General features: G+C 34.9%; 1 protein-coding gene across 1 annotated transcript in view; it reads right to left on the bottom strand.

The window, feature by feature from the left end:
• The window catches only part of DNAH14 (dynein axonemal heavy chain 14), a 200,405-nt gene that overhangs the window by 96,048 nt on the left and 86,301 nt on the right, over positions 1-18,056 (bottom strand). Inside the window, exons 36-41 of the mRNA XM_033099365.1 lie at positions 15,628-15,762; positions 11,737-11,952; positions 9,034-9,124; positions 7,455-7,663; positions 6,442-6,694; positions 2,050-2,140 (exon numbers count right to left, since the gene is read on the bottom strand). Of these exons, the coding sequence (XP_032955256.1) occupies positions 2,050-2,140; positions 6,442-6,694; positions 7,455-7,663; positions 9,034-9,124; positions 11,737-11,952; positions 15,628-15,762 (995 nt within the window). The remainder of the gene's footprint in view (positions 1-2,049; positions 2,141-6,441; positions 6,695-7,454; positions 7,664-9,033; positions 9,125-11,736; positions 11,953-15,627; positions 15,763-18,056) is intronic.

Below are 18,056 nucleotides of genomic sequence, written 5' to 3'. Positions count from 1 at the left end.
TGAGAAGTCATGTAAATTATACACTGCTACTATTTTTAAAGTACCATATGTGTAAGAGATTTGTAGTCAACTTTTATTTTACTTATTTGTACATATGATTCATTTTTATTTTAGGTCAATTTATTAGTTGAGAGTTTACCTGTCCTTTGGGATAGGATCTGATAATTCTCCATTTTATGTAGAAAGACGTAAGTGAATAGTCACTCACTCTGTACTCCTCTTAACCAAATCCTAGAGGTTGACTTAGTTCAACCTGGCTAAAGCCAGGTAGTGTGACTCTGGGGAGAGTTTTCTCCAGTCTGGGTCAACCCAGGTCATCCTGGTTTGTGGAACCCAGAAATTTTGCAGTGAAAAGGCTGTGGGTGATGGGACTGAACAAAAGGGCCTGATATGAAGATATTTTAAATACGTAATAATTCAAGATGTAGCACTACCATAAAATTATTTATAAATTATAAAAATTCTAAAAATATATCACTGAGCTGAAATTTATTGGCAATTTTTAATGTATAATGCACATGTACAATTTTATTTGAAATTTCTAGTCATGTGTAATAGTTTATTGAGCAAATATTTATTGAATTCCTACTATTTATCAATTACTCTGAACAAAACAAGTGTAATGAAGAGTCAAGCATACCATAAAGAGAATAGTAGGGGTAACAAATTTAGATTGTGGAAGTCAGGGAAGGCCTCTTTGAAGAAGCAACAGTGAAACTGAGCCCTGAGGAATGAGTGAGATTTGGTAAGATGTAAGAAGAGCATTTGCGCAGAAGGAATCCATGTGTCAAGCCCATGAGGCCAAAGAATCCTGGCTAGTCTGAGGAACTGAAGAAGACAAAGGCCAGTGTCACTGAAGCGCATATATGGTTAATGGAAGAGATTAGGAGATGGAGAGGTAGGAAGGTGTTTTTAAAGCTTTTTTTTATTAAGGTTTTTTTCCTTCTACTCTGAGTGTAATGGGAAGTCGTTAAATGGCTATAAAAAGAAACATTCTAATTTATGTTTGAAAAAATCAAACTCTTGCATATAAATACCAGGAGATATGTATAAGCATATTAATCAAAGTAGTATCTATAATAACAAAAATTTTAAAAAACCTCTATGTTTATCAGTGGATAAATAAATGGTGACATTTATACAATGAACTACTAGTCAGCAGTGAAAATGAATGGAGAACCCCTCCATGAACAATGGATTACTCACAGGGACATGCCATTGAAAAAAATGTAAGATATAGAAAAACAGAGACAGTGACTTCATTAAAGTTCAAAAACATGCAAAGTTTAAAAATATATTGCTTGGGAATATATTAAAACAAAAATCCAGTAGTTATTTCAGATAATGGGATACCATAAAATCTAGATAGGTACACAGGGAACTTCAAAGATAAATTATGGTTTTTTTTCTATGACTGAATGGTGCATTTATGGGTATTTGTGTATTGTTATTTCTATCTTACACATAATTTATAAATATTCTTTTATGGTTATTTGCTATTTAATAAAAATGAAAAGCAATATATGGCTGTCAGATTGAAAATAGACTGGAAGAAATGGGGAAACCAATTAATGGGCTACTGCAAATTATAAGCAAGAAATAGTGAAGGTTTGGGCTATAATTTATTGACCACTTACCATGCACCAGGCACTATTCTACACACTTAGCACATCACATTATTATTCCAGTTTTATGAATGAGAAAAGCAAAGCTCAAAAATACTTAGAACTGGTTCAATATTTCTCAGCTCATAAATGGTAGATTCATGAAATATATTCATGCCAATTTTATTTCTTTCTCAAATATGTACAGTTTGGATAAATGTATTCAGATTATTCATAACGTAGCATAAAAATCTTGTATTAGATACACAAGGACACTATCTGAGCTGGAATAAAATAAATCTAAGTTAGAATAAACTAAATTTAAGTGGATTTTGATGTTACAAAGTTACAAAAGTATTCTTCATTGGCAAGTAATCTTGTGCCTATTTGAGTGTTTGGCACCTAGTAGGTACCAAAACACATCTGTTGAATGAATGTAACTGACCTTTCTTCTATATCCTTGAATTTGACAGAAACTATTGAATCTGAAGAATTTTTCTCTTCAGTCTCTTCAGAAATGTCCCTCAAATCTTCACCTTAAAAAAGAAAGTATTTTTCTGCAATTAACAACAGACCTAAAATTTAGCTGATTAATTAGTGAGGTTTAACTTTTAACATTGTTTAGTTTGTAAATTGTGACAAGAGAACATCTTGTTTCACATACAGTTATCTTCTCTGGCCAAAATGGTTGTTACTTTTCTAAGAAAAGAGGAGCAGATATTGTACCTGCAATTGTCTAAATTGATCCTTATCTGAAGCATAAATCTGCATACTTCTGTTCTTCATTCTAACCTGGTAACTTTTTTTCAGTTTCATCGTTCCAAAATGAAAACTTTAAAACATCCAGGAGACTACCTCCAAAGATGGTACACATTACAAACTAAATAATAAATTGTTCCTAATAAAGTGAAGCATTAAAAACGAAGCCTATGTGCTTTCAAATAAGAAATTTATCAAAACAAACACCAAACAGGTACACTTGAGGCAGCTGGTAGTTGTCTCCTTCCAACCCAGCACCCATCTTTTTCGTCCTAGTCATGCATTCAACACAGAAACACAAAGAATGAATTATTCATTCTTCCTTTTAGCTTATTATTCTTTTAAAATGTTTGTTTTCTTTATATTAAAATAGCATACGATTCTTGTAAAACATGTAGAACTAAAGAGAAGCATACAGAAGAAAATAGCAATCACCCATAATTCCACCACCCACAGATAATAACCATTAAATGTTGATGCATTTCATTATGGTCTTTTATGTAAATACATACTATTTAAATATTAAATATATATTTATAATTTAAACTTAAATAAAAAATTAAAGAGATTTGGTTCTCATTCTGCCTTTTATTTTAAGTCTATCTTCATGCCTTTCTATTGAAACGTGATATTGCTGTACCTTAGTATGAACCCATTCTATTGTTGAAATTCAGATTATTTTGCTTTTTGTGATTATAAATAATTCTGTTATTAATTTCACATATAAGAGAGATCATATGATATTGTCTTTCTCTGTCAGACTTATGTCACTTCGTATAATGAGGTCTATCCATGTTGCCACAAATCGCAAGATTTCCTTCTTTTTTGTGGCTGAGTTATATTACGTTTTGTGTATATACTTCTAACAGGTATGGGATGATATCTCATGGTGGTTTTGATTTTTATTTCCCTGATGATTAGTGATGCTGATCCCACTGTAAAGCTCAACATTGCTGTCCCCCTGAAATATTTTGGTTTTGATGCCACATTATACATCTTTTTAGCTTGTGTATCCCTTAACTAATTATGATAGGTTTTCTTTTTTTACTATTTTTAACTTTCATACTAGCTTTGTAAGTGATTAACCCGCACCTTTACTAGGAATCTACGTTTCCCGTGAGATATATTCTTTCACATGTGTTCTTACTACTAATTAACAACTTTTCTTCTCAGCTCAAAGGAGTCCCTCTAACTTCACATCTCTTGAAAGGCCAGTTTAGTTGTGATGAACTCTGTTAGCTTTTCCTTGTCTGGAAAACTCTCTGAATGGTAATTTGACCGGGTATTTTTAGTTGAAAGGTTTTTTTTAGCACTTTGAATATGGCATGCCACTTCCTTCAGGCCTCAAAGTTTCTACTGAAAAATCTGCTGCTAGTCTTAGGGGGGCTCCCTTGTACAAAACAAGTAGTGTTTAGATGGCAGAGTTGTGCAGCAGGGGAAGCGCGCTGGGCCCATAACAAGTTGTTTTTCTCTTGCTGCTTTTGTCTTTAGCTTTTGACATTTTAATTACAGTGTGTCTTGGCATGGGTCTCTCTGTGTTTCTCTTATTTGGAACTCTCTGAGCTTCCTGGGTCAAGATGTCTGTTTCCTTTCACTGGTTAGGGAAATATTCAGCCATTATTTCTTCACATAAGTTATCCTCCCCTTTCTCTCTCCTCCTTCTGGGAGATCTATGAATGCTAGTCTGTTTGATGTTGTTCCGTAAGTCCCTGAAGCTATCTTCACTTTTTTCATTCCTTTTTGTTTTTGCTGTTCTGACTGACTCCACTGTCTTTCTTCTGCTTCATCCACTTTGTTGTTGAAACCCTCTAGAGTGTTTTACAGTTCAGCTGTTGTGTTCTTCAGCTCTGTGATTCTATTTGGTACTTACATATTTCCATCTCTTTGTTGAATTTCTTATTGTTTTCATCCATTCTTCTCCCTAGCTTGGTGAACATCTTTATGACCCTTACTTTGAACTCTTTATCAGGTAAATTCCTTATCTCTATTGTATTAATTTTTTTTCCTGAGGTTTTATCTTGTTTAATTTGAAGCATATTCTTTTGTTTCTTCATTTTGCTTGACTCTGTGTTGATTTCTATCTAGTAGATGAAACAACCACCTCTCCCAGTGTTGACGGAGTAGCTTCATATAGATGAACGCTGTCATTCAAACCTGCCTCAGTTCCTGGTTCTGAGCTCTCTGTGCTTGTCCAAGCAGCCTATTATATTGTTAGTAGCTCATAGTCGGTGAGGGTGTGCCAATACCTGTCAGTGTCCCAAAGGGGAGAATCTCAGCACCTAGATTCAAGCTGACTGGAAGCTAAACCCTCAGGCATCAGCTTTTTAAAGTGTGCAAATATACAGTCTTGTGGGAAAATGTTTTTATTATGGCACAATATATGTAATTAATGTCATATAGTTTAAACATTTATAATTCAATAGCATTAAGTGCATTCACATTTTTGTATCACCACCATCCATCTCCAGAATATTTCATCATTTCATACTGAAACTCTGTGCCCATCAGACAATAACTACCCATCCCCCACCCTTTTGCCCCCAGACCCTAGTCACCTCTATTCTGCTCTCTCTATGGATTTGCATTTTCTAGGTAGCTCCTATAAGTGGATTCATACAATACTTGACCTTTGGTGACTGGTTTATTTCACTTACTATAATGTCCTCAAGGTTTATCCATATTTTTGCCTTGTCAGAATTTGATTATTTTTATGGCTGAATAATACTTCACTGTATGTATATACTGCATTTTGTTTATCTGTTCTTCCATCCATGGACAGTTGGGTTGTTTCCACCTTCTGACAACGGTAAATCGTACTGCTGTGAACACGGATATGCAAATATCCGTTTGAGTCCCTCTTCAGTTCTTTGTGAATATACTCAGAAGTGTCATTTTTGGGTTAAATGATAATTCTATGTTGTTGTTCTTTTGTGTTTTTTTTAAAGGAATGGTCATATCATTTTCAATAGTGGCTACATCACTGTACGCTTCTTCAACTGTGGTCTCTCTCTCTCTTAACCATTTAGGCTTTAAGATGTGAAAGGGGTTGGCAGTAGAAGGACATGTGTTTTTACCGGCTCCCTAACCTAGTCAGGCTTCATTGCATTGTGAATATGCTATTTTGTTGCTGCCTCTAGCTGTGCTGTGGTGTGCTAATTGGCAAAAAGAAAGACAATGGCTTATTCAAGAGCCATAAGGAGAAGCTGGAAGGGCAAACCTAAATATTCCCCTCACTTTATCTCCATTCTTGGTACCCAGCTGTTTTCTGTTTAGGGTTGCAGTGCCCCCTCCCCCACCTACTGGAACCATAACCAGCTTTTGTTACCCCTGGGATTTCTCAAAATTTGTTAGTTTCATGGAGCCAGAATCAGGTTTTGGAGAGAGAGGTGGGAGCCTGTGCTAATCTGCCATCTCATCAGGAACCAGATAGAAACAGTGGTCGAGTGCAGGCTTTCTGATACCAGAGACCATACCTTCAGCCATAATGCTTTCTTAATCGCGTTTAACATTAAATTTAATGGGGTGAAACTGGTTAACAAAATTATATAGGTTTGAAGTGTACAATTCTATAATACATCGTCTGTATATTGCATTGTGTTCAGTACCCAAAGTCAAATCTCCTTCCATCACCATATGTTTGACCCCCTTTACTCTTTCCTTCCTCCCCACTTCCCCCTTTTGATCGCTCCTTACAGATCTTTTACCACTTTCCATGTTTATGCCATAATTACAACTTACACCTAAGATTCTGTCTGGATGGATTTTGCCCCCCTATTTCTATCTCCAAAGAGTTTTTAAACCATTCTTCCCTAATAGAGACCCTCTAAGAATTCTTTATATTCATTTTTCTTGTGACCCTTCAACACTTATGCATGATATTAATTTACTTTATTGATATGCTCCTCTGTAAATGATTTTTAGTTTGTTCCATGTGTAGGATTGCTGTTGGTTAGAACAGACTGAAAATTCTTGGTCATTCTTTCTTTCTTTTATAAAATCTAATGGAAGGTGATAAACAACTGGCATTGACTAGCTAAGATATAATATCATCAGTTTGACTTAGGGAAGAAAAACTCACCTTCTCCAAAGCCTCCATTTTTACCCAGGAATTCAAAGAAAGCATCAAGAATTCTGCAGAGAGTTGTAACGATTGTTATGTCCTGTACAGGAAATGGCTGAAATTTCTGATGCTTCTTTATAAACTGTAGTCCATTTTTGACACTATTATTAATCATGAATTCAAGACAATCCACTCCCGACTGACTCATAATTTTAGAAGTTTTCGTAAGCCACGACTTAACGTAAGGCTCCCATCCCAGAGCAACAGGGTCCTAACAATAAAAAGCACCAGATAATTTTATGTAAATAAAAAAAAATACAGTGTCCACCTACTCTCTTACTATCTTTTTAATTCACTACTAACCCTACCAAATATGATTTAGAATTATCATTCATTAAAGGGCAAGTAATCAAAAAAGTATAAAGAATTACCCTTCTCTGAAATACTTGTGATTTTGAACCATGGTCCTATAAGACAACAAGCAGTTGGGGGATTTTGTGTAGAGAGGTGTGTTGAAGCTATGTGTGTATATAGTGAGAGGAACTGCTTATCCAGAAAATCAGCACTATGCAGCTGTATTCTTTACAGGAGTTAACTAGATTAGAACATAGGGCTAATTGTGGCTAATAATTAATTTCATGTATAGAAAACACTTATTCCTTCTACCTCCTCACCACTCACTTGGTAATAATGTGTCTCACAAGTCTAGAGAGTTGTGGAATGGGTGTGAAAAGGCTTCCGAGCAATCTTTCCTCTACTGGAAAAGTAATCATACGAGCAGCCTAAGCTGTCTACTGAAAGTACTACTTAAAGCTACGGAAAATAGTGACATTCCAGTCCCTGAGTATTAATAACAGCAGTAATTACATTCATATTCATTTCTGGGCTAGGCGGCTTTAGGGGACACACAATTTTCAACTGCTAGGATCACTCTGTTGGATCCAGAAGTAACAACAGAATAAACATAATGACTAGTTATTACCCTAAGCAATATATTTTCTTTGTTAAGAAATTTGATTTTGAAAACTTACCATGTAGACCACTGCACATCGGCTAACAGTAGCAGGACTGGCATAACAGAGACTGTCCACCTCAAAAATCACTCTTATTTTATTAGTTAAAGCTATTCTCTCACTGTTTGGTAAGCATAATGTTTGAGTGTCATCTAGCACAGAATTCAGATTTTCTACCCAAAAGGTATCCACTGGACCATCTAGGACAATCCACTGCCAATCGAAGTCTGGAGAGAAAAATATTTTTAATGTAACTGAGAATAATATCAGTCTTCTTTCATTATTATTTTGCAAATATTCTATTTAGAAAATATTTTCTAATTAAGACTAAAAATTATAGCCTAGAAAACACAAGAGGGAATGGGTTTATATGTAGTCTCTAATATTTATTAAATATGAGTAAATATTCATACCATATACTTAATAAATGCTTAAATATATTTTAAACATTGTTTCAATATTCTTAGATAGCTGAATTGTATAATTAGCCTTAAAATTGGGCTAAGAGAAAGAGCCATGAATTTATCTTTCCCATAATAATATGGTTTGTGAGTTTCCTCCTTCCATTCAGGAACATTTTTTTGGATATGCTGCCCCTGGGAAATAGGAAAGGGAAATAGATGCCCTTTGAAGAAAGAATCAAATAGATTATTTAGAGTATTTCACACTGGGAATCCATCTACTCTTCTTTCCATACTCTACACCTACCACCTTGCTAGATAGTTTTAGAAAATCTACTGGTCAGGATACACGAGGTATGAATGGTCACTATGGAGAAAGAAAGTAGTAAGCACTTGACAGACAGTAAGTATTCCAGAAGAAAAGGAGAGTGGAGTTAGGACGCAGATATCACCACTAGATCCAGTTAGGATCTACTGACTGAAATGCCTTGCCTTGGGGATTTTCTTAACATCCTATGAAGGAAACTTATCATGCCCAATCACTGTACTCTCCCACACTGAATACCAAAGAGTACCACACAAAGAATTTAGGAATTCTAAGAAAGTAGAAGCAACAGCAGAAGTCTCGTTCCAAGTCTGTAACATAAATGTACTACTGGTGGATGGGTGGAAAGGGGGTTCACCATGGAAGTAACAGCAATGCCTGGGGCTCCTGGGGCAGACTGTCAGCTCCTTTGAAACAAGGACCCTGTCACATGTTCTCTGTCCCCCTGGCACAGAGCCGAGTGGCATATGATGGGCATGCAATTCATTTGAGACGACTATGCTGGGTTGTGTGATCTGGCCTGGGGAGGCACAGGCTTATAGAGTCCTGCTTTGGAGGCAATACTGTAGTAAATTGTCTGTTGTTTCTCACACAATATTTACTTCCACCTATAATATCTACTTGGTTCTTGTAAGATATTAATGGTCATTTGTAAACTAAAAGGGCTCTGTAAGCCCTCGTATTTATGTAACATAACACGTGGTAAAGCTATACACATTTTAAATAAGCACGTGAGGAAAAATAAATAGTACAAGAACAAAACATCAAAAATCTTTAATCAAAAATGTTTTTAAAGATATAAATAAAGGTCAGATTGGTTCAGTTTGTCATCTAAGTAATTAGCTTTATTAAATTTAATAATAACACTTACCCTGACTTTCTAGAATTTTAGTATCTTTCTTCATCTCCTCAAAAATATTATCATCAATATCTGCTGTATCAGAGGACTCAAGATTGAAAACCTAAAATAAGTAATCAATAATGTTTAAATTTTTATTTGATCACACTTTCCAACTCAAATGGACTATATGTCAATATGTTTTCCTGAGTGATAAAAATATAAAAGGCAGAAGGTTCTCTAGCTGGAAAGATCAACACGTAACCACCACAGTATAATGTGAGTTGTGACTCAGGTCATTTTCTTTTAGAAAATTATTTTATTTTTGTTTTTTCCCCCCCAGAAAGATAGTACATGCTATTGTATAATATTCAAATAATACAGCAAAGCACAAGAAAGAAAGCAAAAGTTCTCTGAATTTCCACTATCTGCAAAAAAACCCCATAGTTGACATTTTGGTGCATTATTTTTCCTAGACCTTCCTTCACAATAGAGTTTTAAAATTTTAGGCTACATAAGAATTACTGCAAGTTTGTTAAATTGCAGATTCTAACACCGCATCCTTGGCAATTCTAATTGCTTAAGCTTGAGGTGGAGCCCAGGAATTTCCGTTTTTAATATGCGCTCTAATACAGGTTGTTCTCAGACTAATCTCTGATAAATTCTGATCGATGCATATACTTAACTCTTAATCTGTGGGGCTAATTTATTTATCTCCCCAACAGGGGTGACTAATACAGCATCAGCTGACTGGAACTGGTTTCCTTTACCACCAAGAGCAAAAGGGGAGAAGACCAAACACTAGACCTGTGCTGGGGGCACGGTGTGGGCTATGAAGGCAGAGACCCAACGTGGGCCTGAGCACAGGACATTGCAATGCAAGCAACAGTGGTCAGTCTCTTCTAATTCCCCAGCCGCAGCAGGAAGACAAGCAAGTCCAAGGCTGTTCCCAATTATTATTCCTATTACAAAAGCCTGCAATCATCACCCCTGTACAGAAATCATTGTTTCACTCTATCACCTTCCTTTCTCTAGATCTTTAAAAATGTGGGTCCAACATTATATGCATTTTAATCGTTAATAAAATATTTTGTACCAACAACATCATTTATATGTGAGATAGCTCTTTAAAGAATTTACTTAGGACAAGTAAAAAGATTGGCAAAATAATGAAAATACCAGGTTGGCAAAACAAAGAAAAAGAAAAAACAAAGCAGGTACGGTAATAAGGGCAAAAACATTAAACAAGATAAACAACATGATTTTATAATGAGAAAGGAAACAATCTGAAATGAAGATCTAGGAGTTATAAATATTTACAAAACAGCGTAAATTAAAAGCAATAGTAAATAGAAAAAGAAAATGATAAGAACATTCATAGAAGACTAATTGATCTCTCTCAGTAACGGTAGATGAAATAAATAAAATAATCATATATAGGCGATCAAGTAAATCTTAAAATATGCTGAAAATAAGAGACGCACTAGAGACAACATTCTCTAATCACAATGCAATAAAAGTACAGTTTAATAATAAAGCCAGCGACAACAGAAAGATACTACCTGAATGCTTAAAAATAATCTTTCTTAAACAATTCTTGCATCAAAGAGGAAATCAAACATCAATTGCAGAATAGCTACGAAATGAATTTTGAAAAATAACACTGGATAATATATTCTGGATTTTAAAACCTATTCAAAGCCACAATAGGTTTTGAATGGTGGCTTTCAAAACCTGTTATGTTTTGAAATTATGTCATTTTGTTATTTAAATGGAGAGGCAGAGTAAAGAAGGTAGAAAGCCCTATATACATATGGGTATTTATTATCCTTTTATATATTAGTGGGGAAGACATGAATTATTCAATTGTGTCAGGACAATTTTCTATCTGGGAAAAATTAAGTTAATAATTTACACCAAAATAAATTATACACATTAAAGATTTAAAAGGGTTTATTATATGTTTTCTATTAAACAACCATCAATATGCCAGAATAATCTTAGACTAGGGAAAGGTGTAACTGAAAACTTAGAATCTACAAAAGAATACACTGATAAACTTATTTTCATGGATTGTGGAAAATAAGTACAGCACAGACGACAAATAAGTAATTACTTGTGAACATAGAAAACATTCTCATATCAATATAAAAAATAGCAAAAATTCAATAAATTTTTATTTCCTTAGGATAAATTATTAGAAGATTTCTAAATCAAAAATGTCTAGTTAAAAATCTCAGTATGTATTCCCCAAACATGTATGAACTTCTATTTCACAATCTTGCAATTATGTAATATTATTTTTCTATTTTTAAAAAAGCTTCACTAATCTCTTTGGTTCAAAATATCTTCTTTTTGTTAATATATTTTAGCTGATGAAAATACTAGTAATCTCTACTTATTACTAATGGGAATACAACTTTTAATTTTCTTTTGCTATTCATGTTTATTCTTTGATGAATTTTGTGTCAAACACTTGAATCACTAGGTCACCCTCCACTTACACTTAATTTATTTTGTGTTCCTTTAAAGGCATTTTATTATATACTGACCATTTCAAAACACAATGGCATATTTTCTGGGTTTTTTTATAGCTTACAATTTTTCTTTCTTTAGCTAATCATAATAATTTACTTTTACCCTAGTATCTAATGGTGCTTTAATATTAGTCTTTAGATAAACAATGAAATAATTCACAATAGTCAAATTAAAATAATTATTCCATACTAAACTTACATCAGATAAATCTGAGATTCTTGACTTTGGTCTGAGATCATTGTCTTTCTTTGAATTCCCTGTAGCGTTAAAATACACATAATTTCGAATTGTTGATGATAATAATCCATCAGTCCACTCCATAGTATTGGGATCCAGGTGTCCATATAGTTCATCAAGAGTGATACACTTTGGATTTAAAACACAAATATCTACTCTTCTTTTTATTTCTGGAATCTGAGAAAAATCCAGTTTGGTTTTTAAAAACTTTAACTATGGTACAATTATTTAATTTTTTGCATTGTTATTACCAAAGGGTTTTAGGAGAGGTCTTCCACTCCAAAGAAAGATTCTGTATAAATGCAGCAATTTGTAAGGAACAGTAAAAATTAATGTATTAAAATTAGCCATTATGTTCAAATATTTATTTTTTAAAATTCTAGATATTATAAATAATATCCCTAGAAAAATAATGAAAAAAAATCCCACTGTGCCTAATCCAGGAAGACGGTCTACGAGCTGGGATGTGCTGGGTTTGGAACCAGGGCTGGATATAGAGGTGAGAGAGAGTAAGATAGACTTTTAAGCTTTAGGTCAGAATTTGCACTCAGGCAGCTCTTACTTGCAACATTCTACTGGGTCCGGGGGTTGCCTGAACAACTGGGGTCTATTCCACCAATCTCCGATCTCAGATGGGAAAAGTGGCAGGCACTTCTTATAAAAACTGCAGGAAGACTACAGACCCAAAGAAACCTAAGACAAGAGATTGTGGATGGAGACATACAATAGAGGCCCTAGGAGAGAGTAGGGTATGAATCTTTGGGAAATTAAGACATTCAAAAGCAGTTGTATATACAGAGGAATTTGTGAAAGCCACACACAGACCCAGTCTAGATGAATGCACAGAAAAGATCTGAGAAGACTCTAAACTTTCATCTCAGGCTGATCCTTAGGTTCAGAGTAGGCCCAGCTAATCAGTGAAGAACTATCCCAGCACAGAGTAAGTCTGGGAAGACTGGGAAAGGTGGCTTGTTTTCACAAATGCCCAATTTTCAACAAATAATCTTAATGCCTACAAAGAAACATGAAACATGGTCCATGCAAAGGACAAAATAAATTGAGAGAAACCATCCTTGAGGAAGCTCAGGCATTGGACATCCTAGACAAGTCTTTAAATTAACTGTCTTAAATATTGTCAAAGAGATGAAGAAAACCAGGGCCAAAGAACTAAACAAAATGAGAATAGGAGAAAATATTTGCAAATCATATATCTGATAAGGATTTTGTATGCTGAATATATACATATAAAAACTCTTCCAATTCTACAACAAAAAGATAAACAAGCAAATTTAAAAATGGACAAAAGATGTGAACAGATATTTCTCCAAAGAAGATATACAAATGGCCAACTCATGAAAAGGTATTCAACATCCATTAGTCATTAAGGAAATGAAAATAAAAACTGCTATGAGATACCACTTCATACTCTCTAGGATGGAAAAAAAATATGTTGGTGAGGATGTGGAGAAAAAGGAAGCCTCACACATTGCTGGTGATAATTTAAAATGGTGCAGCTGCTGTGGAGAACAGTTTGGTGCTTCCTCATAAAGTTGAATATAGAATTACCATATGACCTAGCAATTTCACTCATACGTATATATCCAAGAGAAAAGAAAAACTTGTAAAAACTGTACAAGTCTGTGTAAAAACTTGTAAACAAATATTTACGGCGGCATTATTTATAATAGCTAAAAGAGGGAAACAACCCAAATATCGATCAAAGCACGGATAAACAAATTGTGATGAAAGGATAAACAAATAATCCAATAAACAAATAATGACATATTATTCAGCCATAAAATGGAACGAAGTACTGATACATGCTACAACTTGTATAAACCTCAAAAACTATGCTAAGTGAAAGCAGCCGGACACAAGAGGTCACATATTTTATAATTCCTTTTATATAAAATACCCTAAATAGGGAAATCCAGAGACAGAAATCCAATCAATGGTTTCCAGGAAATGAAGAGAGAAGGTAATAGGCAATGATTTCTTAATGGGTAGGGAATGTTCTCTCGTGGTGATAAAAAAGTTTGATACTAGAGAGAGATGATGATTGCACAACATTGTGAATGTTGTGCAACTAAATGTTACTGATTTGTACAGCTTAAAATGATAAATTATATGATATAATTTCACCTGAATTTCATTTTTCAGTACATGGTGAAATTATGCCCTACCACAAACCAATCCTGGGCAGGCATTTTTAAAAGACATGCACATATATGAGTATATCGTAAAAACATTAGAGAGGGTTCCTATGATGAAGAGGGAAAAGAAGTGAAGATTAGGAGATAAACTAAATTGAACTAAACTAAAATAAAATAAAGAGAAGATCTTCAACAGACCAATTAGTAAAAAGTCATGAACTAAGGAGGAAGATCAAAACAATTCCATTACCGGAGGTTCTGCCATCAGCCTACATATTTTTGTTATAATTATATATTTTTAAAAACCGAATTTAAAAATATTATACATGAGAGAATCCTTAATTATAGTACAGTCACATATACAGAATAGTCATCGGAATGATATTGTGAGAAGTTATTAATGACATGGGGTTAATTCTCAGCATGTAATATTAGGTGAAAATGTTAACATTAGAAAAATTGAGGTCATTTATACACAGAGTACCTTAATTATTTCAAAATATATTTAGTGTAGGAAAAATAATCAAAGAAAATACAGCAAAATTATTTGCAGTTATTCTAAATATTATTTCTTTATATTTTTGCATTTTCCAAATTTCTCACAATTGCATTAATACATACTTCTTTTGTAATTAAAAAAACTGCTTTTAATAAAACAAATTCTTTCCCACAGGGTTGTTTTGAGGATTAAATGAGATAATTCAAGTAAAAGTGTTTTAACCAGTATTTGGACCATATTTAAAACAACATAAATATTAGTTATTATTATTACTGTGATAATTCACCTCTTATTAACTACAATAATTGCTTAAGAACTAGTTAAGATCTGTTGATAAGGGGATTTAGAAAAGAAAAGGAGAAAGGATTATGTCCTGCCACATGAATGATTTTGAAGTTGCACACTAACTGAAAGAAAAAGTCCTCATCTCTGAGAACCTGACTGTCTAAGGCTTTTGGAATAATTGCCATCAATGAATCTCTATATAAGATAACAGAAGTACAAACCATGTATTGGAGTCTAACTTTGTATTGAATAAAAATATACCATGAAAAAGTAGAAGTTATTCTAGGAATTCAGGGACAATTTAACATTAGTAAATTTATCAACATAGCTAAGTGCATTAACCAATTAAATAAAAAAAATAGATGCTAACAATCCTTTCATAAATTCTAGGAGTCAAAACCTAAAGTATAATGAGAATAGAAGAAAATTTCAGAAGTATGATCAAGAATATTTATCATAGACAAAGAGCAAACTACATATTAAATGCTGAAATATTAATTGCTTTCCAGATAATGTAAGAAACAAGATATTACAGTTAATATTGCCTTGGAGGGTTAATCAATGCAATAAGATAAGAGTATAAGTTATATAAATATTAGAAAAGAGACAGAATATTCTTTTGAAGATGATTCAATTGATTACCTAACAAAAATTAGAATTTACCAGTCCATTAAGTAAGGTGACTAAATACAAAATAAACACACAAAACAGTATTATTTTACACTAGCAATGACCAGTTTGAGAGTCAAATAAAAAAAAAATCCCATTCACTACAATGATTCCTAACTACAAAATCCCTAGCAATCAATTTAACAAGTAAAGAACATACTTATGTAAAGAGAACATAAAATGTAACTTAAGTATAAAATAATGTCTCAACAAATAGAGAAACATTTTGTTTAGCAGAACATTTACCTGGGAAAGAGAATTTCTTTCTTTGGTTGATAATAAACTTTCATTTGGTAACAATATTAATGCTCTTTCTAAAATTCTTCTGACTGTTGTCTTTCCTCCACCAGTTGGGCCCACTAACATCACACCAGTACAAGCCTACAAGAAAATTTCAGATTGTGGTTTAATTCTGGTTCACTAATTGTTCAGCTAAGCTGCAACTTGAGGGTTCTTATTTACAAATACGTCTCTCACTATATCCACCGATCCTTCCTTCAAATTATTGCTCAATCCTTTGTGATCCATTGTTTTTATTGACTAGGCTAATGTTAAACTTACCAGAAACCTCATTTTAAAATTCAAAGAATAATGTCCAATTCTTGATATTTAATCATTTATCTCACTTTCCAATTCTCCTTTATTCCTGTACCTTTCTCTACCATTGGCTTCTGTAATAAGATTCATCTGGGGTTTCCTTTCCCCTCTTTTGAGTTCTCATTGCTGGCTCGATGCAGCCCTTAATGCACAGATTCCTATAAGTGCCTGGTCTGCTTTACTGATGGTTCAGCTAAGCTGACACCTAAAGACCCTTGCTTCAGCCACAGCCACCTACGAAGAACCAAGAGCAGACTTGTTCATTCTGCCCACTGGGAAGAACTCTGACTCTTGGGCTTTGCCATGACCTAGTTAACTGGGCTGCCAGTTGGAAAACTACATACTAGTAAATTAAAGCTAACCCTTTGGGGCTTTGAATTGTGGGATCAAACTATCTGAGTCACTCAGTGCCCTTGGTAAGGACCCATTCTTTGCTGTGATGCCCCAGAATCAAGCTGCTGATTGAGCTTGCCCTTCCCAGATTGCCATGACTGCTCTCTGGATTCAACATCATGCTGGGCGTGGCAACATGGTCACTATCATAGACCACACAAATTAAAGCGTGCATGCTTATGGTGCAGGGGCTATCACTGCATTCAGACTAGTCCACTCCTGACAAAAGCTGACACGGTTGCTTCAAAGTGGGGAAGCCACACTGCACAGGCCGTGAATGAGCCCCATATACTCCTGGAAGATCCTGCATCAGATCTTTAATCCCCTCTCTCGGGGCTATTAGTGGTGCCTCACTGATACGGACACTATTTCAAGTTAGGCGTTGCTGTTCCAGTCCAATCAGCGAACTCCAGCCACAGCATTAGATCCCTTGAAACTAATTTGTGTCATGTGTGTGGATATCTAGACAAGTTGCAATCTGACAATGGTATACCTTTTATTACAAGTCACTCAACAGTGAGCTGATGGTCAAGTAATGTTATGAACCTTCTGTACCCCCTACCATCCACAGGCATCCAGCATTACAGAGCATTGGAGTAGCCTTCTCAAAAGCTCACGCAAGAAGATTTCTGACTCTATCTCCCTTACCTTTTCTTTGTTGACACACCTTACCAAGGAAGTTTGGCCATGAAATGCGGGTGTCCCCAGGAAGGGATCATTTCCTTTCATCTCCTTCCCGGGTAATTATCAGCATGGAAGAGATGGGATATAGATCTATTATATAGATCTATTGGAAAATTTGAGATTCGGTCCTGACCATTCCTGAGTGCTTCTTTCTTTTCCCTACTGACAACACCAGGCCACTGATTGACACACATTCCAAAACGGGGCCCAGGGGATTCGAATTTAATTCTGGCTCAATTACCTGAATTCTCTTGGACTGATGTGGTCTTGAATCATAAGGACAGTGGCTCCTTGACTGAGTACACTGCCTGCTGAGACCTTCTGTAGCCCACGCACACCTAAGTAGGGGCTACAATGGTTCTAAGTTTTATAAAGATGTCCTTGTCCCTCTTGCATCTAGCCCTTCAGGATGTTTTCAAACATCCAAGTAGGGGACGTTTGGAAAATAATTATGGTCATAATTACTGAAATAGGACATACCAATTTTGTGGCTGTGCAAGGACAGCAAAAACCCAGACATCTACGGACGAAACACCCCAGAGCATGGAATACATGGGGACTGAGGGATATCGCAATCTTCTGTCTTTCAGAACTCTCTCTCTAACCTTCCTCACAAAGGAAAACGCCCTGATGTAGATATCCCAAACTGCAGGAACCTTTAATTCATCAACTGCTGTGACTGCCGTCTCCTGCCAGATGGAACTGACCATGATTTAATTGTTACTCCCCTTAACCGTATTGAGAAGTCTATCAGAAACAGTAGGGGGTGGCCTCAGCTCCTGCACCCCACAGGCAAAATACTTGTCAACACCTCCAGAGGTCTTGGATGTCTTCTCTACCTCTATCTCCATTGCTCAATTATTCGATGGGGCAGACAAATGCCAGCTGACTGATGATATGGCAAATACGTTAGATTGGACTGACTGTTTTCATGCAGTCACTCCCCAAAAAAGAGCTAGACTTAATTATTAGAACTCAACCAAGAACGCACATTGGAGCCC

The sequence above is a fragment of the Rhinolophus ferrumequinum genome, chromosome 27 (assembly GCF_004115265.2).
Source record: "Rhinolophus ferrumequinum isolate MPI-CBG mRhiFer1 chromosome 27, mRhiFer1_v1.p, whole genome shotgun sequence".
NCBI classification, from domain to species: Eukaryota; Metazoa; Chordata; class Mammalia; order Chiroptera; family Rhinolophidae; genus Rhinolophus; species Rhinolophus ferrumequinum.
Note: the sequence above shows the minus strand (reverse complement) of the source record. Positions and strands in the feature narration are given on the sequence as shown.